This window comes from Scyliorhinus torazame, chromosome 1 (genome assembly GCF_047496885.1).
Source record: "Scyliorhinus torazame isolate Kashiwa2021f chromosome 1, sScyTor2.1, whole genome shotgun sequence".
NCBI classification, from domain to species: Eukaryota; Metazoa; Chordata; class Chondrichthyes; order Carcharhiniformes; family Scyliorhinidae; genus Scyliorhinus; species Scyliorhinus torazame.
This window is the reverse complement of record NC_092707.1, coordinates 395,735,289-395,747,399: the sequence shown is the minus strand read 5'-3', so window position 1 is coordinate 395,747,399 and position 12,111 is coordinate 395,735,289. Positions and strand designations below refer to the sequence as shown.

At 45.6% G+C, this 12,111-nt stretch overlaps 1 protein-coding gene across 2 annotated transcripts in view; it reads left to right on the top strand.

Moving 5' to 3' along the window:
- nrbp1 (nuclear receptor binding protein 1) overlaps positions 1–12,111 on the top strand; it is a 107,401-nt gene that overhangs the window by 37,236 nt on the left and 58,054 nt on the right. For both annotated transcript variants that reach the window (XM_072513386.1, XM_072513392.1), the window contains exon 6: positions 1,628–1,722. In XM_072513386.1, the coding sequence (XP_072369487.1) occupies positions 1,628–1,722 (95 nt within the window). The remainder of the gene's footprint in view (positions 1–1,627; positions 1,723–12,111) is intronic.

The window sequence follows — 12,111 nt, the reverse complement described above, 5'->3', positions numbered from 1 at the left end:
AATTATTGTCATGTTATTTGTTTCTTCTGCTGTGACGACCGACACACAATACCTGTTCAATGCCTTGGACATTTCCTCATTTTCCCATTATTAAATCCCCCTTCTCATCCTCTAAAGGACCAATGTTTACCTTAACCACTCTTTTTCGTTTTATGTATCTGTAGAAACCTTTGCAATCTTTTTCAAATATCTTCCTTACTTTATTTTTGTAGCTTTTTTCGTGGCCTTCTGTTCACCTTTAAAGATTTCACAATCCTCTAGTTTCCCACTAATCTTTGCCACTTTGAATGTATTTTCCCACATTATATTCCATTTGCTAGATTTTTGCCCTTTCTCTTCATCTATGTCCCTTTGCTGACTCTCTATCTTCTTCGCAACTTGCTTTCCTATCCACCTTTGTGTTATCTTCAAATTTACCAACTATACATTGGCGCCTTTCATCCAAGTCCACGATATACATTGTAAATGATTTGAGGCCCCAGCACTGATCACTCTGACACTCAACTCCTCACATCTTGCCAACCCAAAAATGACCATTTGTGCTGACTGCTTCCTGTTGGCTAATTAGCCCTCTATCCACGCTAATACGTTACTCCCTACACCGTGAACTCATATTTTGTGCAGTAAGCTTTGATGTGGCACCTTGTTAAATGTCTTCTATAAATTAAGTGCAGCATGTCCGGAGGTTTCCCTTTATCCCATGTTGCTTGTTACTTCCTCAAAGGACTCCCAATAAATTAGTCAACTGTGATTTCCCTTTCACAAAACCATGTAGACTTTGCCTGATTGTATTGAAATTTTGTAAATGCGCATTAGATTCAAAAAGTTTCCCTATGACAGATGTTATGTTCATTAAGCTAAAGTAGTTTCCTGCTTTCAGTCTCCCTCCTTTCTTGAATAGACTAGTCACATTTGCTTTCTTAAATCTGATGGGAATTTTCTTTTTTTTAAATTTAGAGTACCCAATTTTTGTTTTCCAATTCATCAATTTAGCGTGGCCAATCCACCTACCCATCACATCTTTTTTGGTTTGTGGGGGTGAGACCCACGCAGACACTGGGAGAATGTGCAAACTTCACACAGACAGTGACCCAGGGCCAGGATTAAACCCGGGTCCTCCGTGCCGTGAGGCAGCAGTGGTAGCCACTGTGCCGCCCTTAAATCTGATGGGACTTCACAGAATCTAGGGAATTTTGAAAAATTAAAACCATCTATACTATTTCAGCAGCAGCTACTTTTGAGATGCTAGATGAAGGCATCAGGAGCTGTGGGGATGTGTTTTCATTCTAATAATTTTCTTAATACCACCAGTTGTTTTAAGTTCCTTCCTCCCACCACCTATCCTAATTATTTATGGAATGTTATTTATATCCTTTACAGTGAAGGCAGACGCAAAGTATCTGTTCAATTCATCTGCCATTTCCTTATTTTTCATTATTAATTTTCAATTCTCGCTCTCCAGAGGACCAATGACCACTTTTCTTTATTCATCTCTGTACACAAAAGGTCCTTTTTCAAAGATGTAATTCTGCTATTGGGGGAAAAAAGGTTTAATTCAGTAAAGTTCTATGCATGTCCAAAGTAATACCAAATTGCTCAGTTTATTGATTTTTGTTTTATTTGCCAGCTACCTCCACTCCTGTGATCCTCCCATCATCCATGGCAATCTGACTTGTGACACCATATTCATCCAACATAATGGTCTTATAAAAATTGGGTCTGGTAAGTATCAAGAACTACTTACTGAAATATGTTCAACCTATATAGCAAAATAAAAGATTACTAAGACCCTGAAATTGATTTGGCCCATCTTGCTAGTTTTTTGTATCCGATTTTAAGTATTTGAATAACAACGTGCAACAATGAATTCTTATAAATGCCCTTTCCCACAAGCGTTAACACTACATCATGCGACAAATAAATGAACCTGTGGAGCATTCACAATAAGAAATAATGTTTTGTTGCAATATTTTGGGGTAAATTGAATGGATTGCTTCTAGCTTCATGGTGGTACACGTGAGCTTTTCATGAATGACCATCCTTTTGTGAGCCAAATCAATGTCAGCAGGCTGTTTTACTATGGCATAGAGGAACCGTGAGTTCAGTCCTGCTGTGTCTTGATTATATTTTCTTATGTGCTGCCACCACCTTGGTCAGCTAACCCAATAAAAACCTGGAGTTGAACCTGAGAATGTCATGGTCTGTGTGGCTCTGTATACTGTATTGACTCCGTGAGGATGCTGTTATTCTAACCCAGTTTTTTCCAGAAAATCTTGAGCTTTATGCTCCTTTCTTAAAATTTAGTGCGTGCGAGGTTTTTCCTTTTTCCTTCTTTCTCCCTCTACCTATATTCTGCAAAATTACTGTCCGATTCTTAACTTCTCCAGAGCAGCTGATTTAAATGCAATGGCGACTGAAAGTTGTCTGAAATTAAATAATATTAAATTGTTAAGATACTTTATAATGTTGCTGGTGGTGCTCCCCTGTGTTTGGGAGAGAGCAGTAAAGAAGGAAAACGGAATTGATTGTGATGGAGAGAGAGCACTTGCAGCAGAACTTGTGTTGTGACTAATTTAGGTTTATGTCACAGTGACGTTTTGAGGACAACTATTGACTTTTGCTGTATTTTGTATGTACAGTTGAATCAGGACATCATTATAATCGTAGTGAGTGAAAATGGTGCATTGCATTTTATGCATGGCTCAATTATGCATTTGTGCATGTTCCTTCAGATTGCCCAAGGCCTTGAGGGAAAATCATAATATTATCCATTTAAACTTCAAAGTTAATGTTGTGACAAATTCACTCTTCATGGCCCAACTTGTTTTAAAATTCCAGCTTTGGGAAGCTGTTCAACATTTTTTCCTTCACAATTCAAATGTAATCTTTACATCAATGTAGCTCGCTTAGGTGCCTGATGCTATAGTTTTGTAAATATACAGTTTGCCATTAGAAATTGGCTTTTTTGTGCAGAATTTCAAGACTAAATCTTAGTAGGCGAGGACAGTAGACATTGGATACATCATAGGGACCATCTCTTGTTCTTTCCTCTGATAAATTTTGTTTAAGTAGGTGCAAAAAAGTAATCAACCAAGCAATCGAGGTACTTTTCACGGTACCTCAGTACACGTGACAATAAACAAAATCCAAATACAATCCAACCGCTTACGTGATTGTATGCAGTTTTGCCGGATAGAAAGGGGCTGGTTTAGCACAGTGGGCTAAACAGCTAGCCTGTAATGCACAAGGCCAGCAGCGCGGGTTCAATTCCCGTACTGGTCTCTCCGAACAGGCGCCGGAATGTGGCGAGTAGAGGCTTTTCACAGTAACTTCATTGAAGCCTACTTGTGACAATAACAATTATATTATTAGGTGATTCACCTTCTCTAGGATCTGCCATTCACCTATTGCTGATGTACTGTTATATCCAGTAGGTATCAGCAGGATAACTTCTGCACAGCCACATGCATCAGCAATATATCCTTGCTCATCAAATATCATCTCCTGTCTTAACCATGTGCAAAATCTCTGGCACAGCTGATGTGTGGACTGCTGCATCTTTTGATTCAGATATTCTCACCACTGTGACCGCTGTAGTTCACTCATCCAGAGGGCAACATCCACAGAATATTGCTGATGGGGTTTTACACCTTGCTAGTATCTGGCAGTTCTGATCAAGAAAGATAGTTTCTTGAACAGTTTTCGCCCCAAAGCAACTTTGAATGACCAAATTCAAAAATCCAAATGTGGATGGGGTGGAGAAAGGCTGGTGGAAATAAACTGAAATTTGTGTTTAGTTGCTTCTTTGCGTCCCAATAGAACTTCAGCATTATTGCTTAAAAGAAGATCAAACTAATTAAAACAGCAGTGAAGCATTTGCTCTCTGTTTCTGGGCTATAGATTTGAATGTGCACAAGTATTGTTTGATTTGTACCTTCACAACATTTCCATATATTGTATAGCCCAGGGTAATTGTGCATTATTATTTTAATCAGCTTACAGATAATAGAGCAGTGCAGACACATTTGTGGTTTTAACTCTATGGGGCACGAACATATACATATAAGAATGTATTTTGAAGATATTTCCATAATTTAGTTCATTGTGCATGTAATTGTAAGATTTTGGTCTGAGTATATTAGCCTTAATGTCAGATGATTTTCTTCGTATTTATTTCATAAGCTGACAAAATGTATACCAGGGCTAGGTAATTCATGTAATTACGATCAGATGAGTCCAAAATTTGGTGAAGTGCCTTCGATTGTAGGCGGTAAGGGGAATGGAGGAGATACAGTTCCATTGTTGCAAAATGCTTTAAAGAATGAGTAGAATGTGGTTAGAATTTGAACAGCAAAAGGTGTGTTTTTGAAATTAAATGGAGCTGAGCTAAGTGGAACAATGAATGCAATGGGCAGCACGGTAGCACAGTGGTTAGCATTGTGGCTTCACAGCGCCAGGGTCCCAGGCTCGATTCCCGGCTGGGTCATTGTCTGTGCAGAGTCTGCACTGTTTTCCCGTGTCTGTGTGGGTTTCCTCCGGGTGCTTCGGTTTCCTCCCACTAATCCCGAAAGGCGTGCTGTTAGGTAATTTGGACATTCTGAATTCTTCCTCTGTGTACCCAAACAGGTGCCAGAGTGTGGCGACTAGGAGCTTTTCACAGTAACTTCATTGCAATGTAAGCCCCTACTTGTGACAAAGATTATTATTATTATTATTATTATTATGGAGATGAGAATTGTGTTCAGACAAGTTGGTTGTTCAGGATGAAGAGCCTTCCTTCTGCCGTTGCTCTTAAGAGGTCAGCTCTCATTGCCAAACCTTGAAGGCATTTTAGTGCTGCTAAATCTATTCATCCTGATTATCACTCGTGCACATCTTGACTGGGCAATAGGTCCAGTTCCCATCTCAGGCTGAGTAACATAAGAAGTAAGAGCAGGAATAGGCCCCTTGAGCCTGTTCAAGCATCCAATATGTTCATGACTGATTTAATTATGGTCTCAACTCCTCCACCCCACCTCCCCATAAGCGATGGCTTATTGGTATTGTCGCTGGGCAAATAATCCAGAGACCCTGGATAATGATCTGGGGACCCGGGTTCAAATCCCACCATGGTGGAATTTGAAACTCGAATATCTGGAATTAAAGCCCAATGATGACCATAAAACCATTGTTGATTGTTGGAAAATCCCACCTGGTTCAGTAATGTCCTTTTAAGGGAAGAAATCTGCCATCCTTACTGGAGACTTGCCTACATGTGACTCCAGACCTGCTCCAATGTGGTTGACTCTTAAATGTCTCTGACATGGCCTAGCAAACCACTCCGGTATTCAACCACTATGAAAACACAAAAGGAATGAAACTGGACAGACCACCTGGCATCAACCCGGGCACGGGACCTGCAAAATCCTCCTTACTAACATCTGGGACTTGCTGGGAGAGCGGTCTCACAAATTAGTCAAGCAACAACCTGACATAGTTATACCCACAGAATCATACCAGACAATGTCCCCGACATCACTATCACCATTCCTGGGGATGTCCTGTCTCACTGGCAGGACAGACCCAACAGAGGTGGCAGCACAGTGGTAGACAATCGGGAGGGAGTTGCCCTGAGAGTCCTCAACATCAACTCTGGATCCCATTGCTTCAGGTTAAACATGGACAAGGAAACCTCTTGCTGATTACCACGTACCGGCCACCATCAGCTGATGAATCAGTATTCCTCCATGTTGAACACTACTTGGAGGAAGCACTGAAGGTGGCAAGGGTGCAGAATATGCTCTGGGTGGGGGACTTCAATGTTCCTCACCAAGTGGCTCGGTGGTACCACCACAGACTGAGCTGGCCAAATCCTAAAGGACATAGCTGCTAGACTGGGACTGCAGCACGTGGCGAGGGTAAAAGATACTTCAGCTCATCCTCACCAACCTGCCTGCTGCATATGCATCTGTCCATGGCACTATTGATAGAAGTGACCACTGCACAGTCCTTGAGATAAAGTCCCGTCTTCACATTGAAGATACACTCCACCGTGCTAAATGGGATAGACTTCGAACAGAATAGCAATTCTTAAGTCTGGGCATCCATGAGGCGCTATGGGCCATCAGCAGCAACAATCTGTGACCTCATGGCCAGGCATATCCCTCACTCTACCATTACCACCAAGCCAAGGGATCAATCCTGGTTCAATGCAGAGTGCAGGAGAGCATGCCTGGATCAAAACGAGGCATACTGAAAAATGAGATGTCAACCCAGTGAAGCTACAACACAAGACTACTTGTGTGCTAAACGGCAGAAGCAGCAAGTAATAGACAGCAATTCCACAAATGAATGCACTGTATCTGCAGCCCTGCCACATCTAGCTGTGAATGGTGGTGGACAATTAAACAACTCATTGGAGAAGGAGGCTCCTCCACAAATGATTGAGAAGCCCAGCACAAATGTGCAAAAGACAGGCTGTGGCATTTGCAATAATCTTCAGCCAAAGGGCCGAGTGGATGATCCATCTCTGTCCCCTCCGGAGGTCCCCAGTTGTCAGTCTTCAGCCAATACTCCATGTGATATCAGGAAACAGCTGAAGGCACTGGACGCTGCAAAGGCTATAGGCCCTGACTATTCTGGCAATAGCACTGAAGACCTGTGCTCCAGAACTTGCCGCACCCCTAGCCAAACATCCAGTACAGCTACAACACTGGCATCTACCCTGGCAATGTGGAAATTCCCCCAAATTGTACTGACCTGACACAAGAAACAGGACAAATCCAACCAGCCAATTACTGCCCTATCGGTCTACTCTCCATCAGCAAAGTGATGGAAGGAGTCATCCACAGTGCTATCAAACAGCAATTACTCAGCAATAACTTGCTCACGGATGCTCAGTTTGGGTTCTGCCAGGGTCACTCAACTCCTAACCTCATTACAGCCTTGGTTCAAACATGGGCAAAAGAGCTGAATGCCAGAGGTGAGGTGAGCGTGACTGCCCTTGATGAGGTCAAGGGCATTCATTACTTGGAGGAAGCACTGAGGGTGGCAAGGGTGCAGCATTTGACCGAGTATGGCATCAAGGAGCCCTAGCTAAACTGGAGTCAATGGGAATTGGGGGGGAAAACACCCTGCTGGTTGGAATCACAAAGGAAGATGGTTGTGGTGGTTGGAGGTCAATCATCTCAGCTCCAGGACATCACTGCAGGAGTTCCTCAGGGTAGTGTCCTAGGCTCAACCATCTTCAACTGCTTCATCAATGACTTCCCTTCCATCATAAGCTGAGAAGTGGGCATGTTCGCAAATGACTGCATAATGTTCTGCACCATTCGTGACTCTTCGGATAATGAAGCAGTCCATGTCCAAATGTAGCAAGACCTGGACAATATCCAAGCGGCACGGTAGCACAGTTAGCACTGTTGCTTCACAGCTCCAGGGTCCCAGGTTCTATTCCCGGCTTGGTTCACTGTCTGTGTGGAGTCTGCACATTCTCCCCGTGTCTGCGTGGGTTTCCTCCGGGTGCTCCGGTTTCTTACAGTCCAACGATGTGCAGGTTAGGTGGATTGGCCATGCTAAATTGCCCTTGGTGCCCAAAGGGTTAGGTGGAGTTACGGGGATAGGATGGAGGCGTGCGCTTAAGTAGGGTGCTCTTTCCAACGGCCACAAGGACCCTTACAGTGTGGATCGTATAGGCCAGTCTCGCTCCTCAACGTGGATGCAAAGCTGTTAGCGAAGGTGTTGGCTACCAGAATTGAGGACTGTGTCCCGGGGATGATCCACAAGGACCAGACGGGTTTCGTGAAGGGAAGGCAGCTAAACACCAATGTGCGGAGGCTCCTAAATGTAATCATGATGCCTGCAGTGGAGGGGGAAGCGGAGATAGTGGCGGCTATGGATGTGGAGAAGGCCTTCAATAGGGTGGAGTGGGGGTACCTGTGGGAAGTGCTGAGGAGGTTCGGGGAGGGGTTCGTTAGTTGGGTTAGGTTACTGTACGAAGCCCTGGTGGCGAGCGTGGCCACGAATCGGAGGAGGTCAGAATCCTTTCGGCTGTACCGGGGGACGAGGCAGGGGTGCCCCCTATCCCCCCTGCTATTGCGTTGGCAATTGAGCCTTTGGCGATGGCTTTGAGGGAGTCCAGGAACTGGAGGAGGGGGGGTGGGGAAAGAGCGAGAGAAGAAGAAGAGACGACACGACACCGGGTATCGCTGTATGCCGACGACCTGTTACTGTACGTGGCAGACCCGGTGGGGGGATGCCGGACGTGATGTGGATCCTCGGGGAGTTTGGAGACTTTTCCGGGTGTAAGCTCAACATGGGGAAGAGTGAGCTATTCGTGATACACCCAGGGGACCAGGGAAGGGGGATAGACGAGCTTCCACTGAAGAGGGCGGAAAGGAGTTTTCGGTACCTAGGGATCCAGGTGGCCAGGAGCTGGGGGGGTCCTACACAAGCTCAACTTGACGAGGCTGGTGGACCAGATGGAAGAGGAGTTTAAAAGGTGGGATATGCTGCCACTATCCCTGGCGGGTAGGGTACTGTCGGTGAAGATGACGGTGTTCCCGAGGTTCCTTTTTATATTCCAGTGCCTCCCTATCCTGATCCCTAAGGCCTTTCTTAAGCGGGTCAGCAGGAGCATCATGGGGTTTGTATGGGCGAAAAAGACCCCGAGGGTGAGAAGGGTGTTTCTGGAACGGAGCAGGGACAGAGGAGGGCTAGCATTCCTAATCTGTGTGGGTACTACTGGGCTGCCAATGTGGCAATGATACGCAAGTGGGTAATGGAGGGGGAGGGGGCGGTGTGGAAGAGACTGGAGATAGCGTCCTGTGTGTGCATGAGCCTGAGAGTGCTGGTGATGGCACCGCTGCCGCTCCCGCCGACAAGGTACACCACGGCGGCGGCCCTCAAAATTTGGGGGCAGTGGAGTTGCCACGGGGGAGGCAGAGGCTCCGGTGTGGTCCCCGATCCGAGAGAACCATCGGTTTGTTCCAGGGAGAATGGATGGGGGGTTCCTGAGCTGGCACAGGGTAGGTATTAGAAGGATGGGGGACCTGTTTATAGATGGGACGTTTGCGAGCCTTGGGGCATTGGAGGAAAAATTTGGGCTCCCCCCTGGAAATGCCTTCAGGTACATGCAGGTAAGGGCGTTTGTAAGACGGCAGGTGAGGGAATTCCCGTTGCTGCCAGCACGTACAATCCAGGATAGGGTGCTCTCGGGGGTGTGAGTTGGAGAAGGCAAGGTCTCGGCGATCTACCAGGAGATGCAGGAGGAGGCCTCTGTGGAGGAGCTGAAAGGTAAATGGGAGGAGGAGCTGGGAGAGGAGAGAGATGAGGGTACGTGGGTGGACGTCTTGGGTAGGGTACATTCTTCCTCCTCTTGCACCGTTTTTGGGCTTAGCCTGATAAAATTGAAGGTTCTGCACAGGATGCACATGACTGGGGCAAGGCTGAGTCGTTTTTTTGGAGTAGAGGACAGGTGTGTGAGGTGATCGGGGAGCCCAGCAAATCACGGCCACATGTTCTGGGCGTGCCCAGTGCTGGATGGGTTCTGGAGGGGCGTTGCGAGGACGGTGTCTAAGGTGACAAACACTCGGTTAAGCCGAGTTGGGGGCTCTCGCTATTTGGGGTATCGGACGAGTCGGGAGTGCAGGAGGCGAAAGAGGCCGGTATTCTGGCCTTTGCGTCCCTGGTAGCCCGGCGGAGGATTCTGCTTTCCAATGGCTGGTGCTGACTCGATGGCCCGAATGGCCTCCTTCTGCACTGTAAATTCTATGATTCTATTCCATGATTTTGTGAATAGTGGTAGTCCTTGAGAAAGTAATGGACTGCCTTCCTGAACTGCAGTTTTGTTAAAGGCACTCTCACACTGGTGTTTAGTAAGGTGTGAAAGTTATGCAGGAACAGCAAAATATGTTTGAGTGAGTGCATTTGTAACTTGAAGGTGCTAGTTTCCTGTGATATTCCTCTTTGAGATAGCTATTGTGGTGCTCCAAAGTTGTTTACGTATGTGTAGTGAGCGAGTTGCTGCATAGTGTATTGCAGCACACCATGCAGGTGGTGGGGACACTGGAGATTGATTCTAAAGCGATAATGCTGAAAGGAGCAATAGAAAAGCTGAAAATCTACAGTTTATGAAGTAGGCTATTGAGAAGGGTGAAAATCATTAAGGCATATAAAATAATTTGTGAACCCAGATTATTACTTCAATCGATATTTGTGGTATGTAGTACCTTTGGAAAATATGCAACGGCAATAGAGGTAAAATACGTCAAGGGGAAATATCTAAATTGTTTTCAGAGAATGGTTTGGGGATGTGGGGAGCGGGATATTCTGTATATACTGAATGTGAATCATCTCCGCCCATGGCACTGCTACAGGAGTTCCTCGGGGTTCTAGGTCAGCATCTTCATCAATAAACTTCCTCCAACATAAGGTCTGAGGTGGAATGTTCACTGATAATTGCATAGTATTCAGTATCTGAGGAGCGGTGAGCGATACTGAAACTGTCCATTTTTGCACGCACCGAGACCTGGGCAACATGCAAACTCGGGTGCATAAATGGCAAGTAATATTTGTGTCACCAGTGTCGGGCAAAGACCACTACCAACAAGAGAGAATGTAACCATCTCCATTTGCATTCAGTAGTATTAACATTGCTGAGTCCAGCTACCATCCACATCCTGGGAATTACATTAACCAGAAGATTAACTGGACAAGCATAAAAAAACTGTAGAAACAAGAGCAGATCAGAGGCTGGGAACTCTGGTGAGCAGATCAGAGGCTGGGAACTCTGGTGAGTAACTCACATTTCCACTTCCCATAGTCTGTTACATAGATACATAGAAGATAGGAGCAGGAGGAGGCCTTTTGGCCCTTCAAGCCTGCCCCGCCATTCATCACTATCATGGCTGATCATCCAACTCAATAGTCTAATCCTGCTTTCTCCCCATAGCCTTTGATCCCATTCTCCCCAAGTGCTATATCCAGCCGCCTCTTGAATATATTCAAAGTTTTAGCATCAACTACTTCCTGTGGTAATGAATTCCACAGGCTCGCCACTCTTTGTGTGAAGAAGTGTCTCCTTGTCTCTGTCCGAAATGGTTTACCCTGAATCCTTAGGCTGTGACCCCTGGTTCTGGATACCCCTATCATTGGTAACATCTTCCCTGCATCTACCCTGTGTAGTCCTGTTAGAATTTTATAAGTTACTATGACATCTCCTCCTCTTTCTCTCCCCCCCCCCTTTCATTCTTCCGAACTCCAGTATGAACAATCCCAACCTAGTCAATCTCTCCTCATATGACAGTCCCGCCATCCCTGGAATCAATGAATCAATCTGGTAAACCTTCGCTGCACTCCCTCGAGAGCAAAAACATCCTCCTTCAGAGAAGGAGACCAAAACTGCACACAATACTCCAAGTGTGGCCTCAACAAGATCCTTTTCAATTGCAGCAACACATCCATGCTTCTATACTCGAAACCTCTTGCAATGAAGGCCAACATACCATTAGCCTTCTTTACCGCCTGCTGCACCTGCATGCTTAACTTCACCCAAGTCCCACTGCACACTCCCCTCTCCCAATTTACAACCATTCAGGTAGTAATCTGCCTTTCTGTTTTTGCTTCCAAAATGGATAACCTCACACTTATCCAAATTATACTGCATCTGCCATTGGTTTGCCCACTTGCCCAACCTGTCCAGATATTGCTGGAGGATCAATTCATCCTCACACCTAATTTGGTATCATCTACAAACTTTGAGATGTTACATTTTGTTCCCTCATCCAAATCATTAATATATATTGTGAATAGCTGGGGTCCCAGCACCGATCCCTGTGGTGCACCGATCCCTGTGGTACCCCACTGGTTACTGACTGCCAATTTGAAAAGGACCCATTAATCCCTACTCTTTGTTTCCTCTCTGCCAACCAGTTTTCTATCCACCTCAATACAATACACCAAGGGGCTGGTTTAGCACACTGGGCTAAATCGCTGGCTTTTAAAGCAGACCAAGGCAGGCCAGCAGCACGGTTCGATTCCCGTACCAGCCTCCCCGAACAGGCGCCGGAATGTGACGACTAGGGGCTTTTCACAGTAACTTCATTGAAGCCTACTTGTGACAAGCAATTTTCA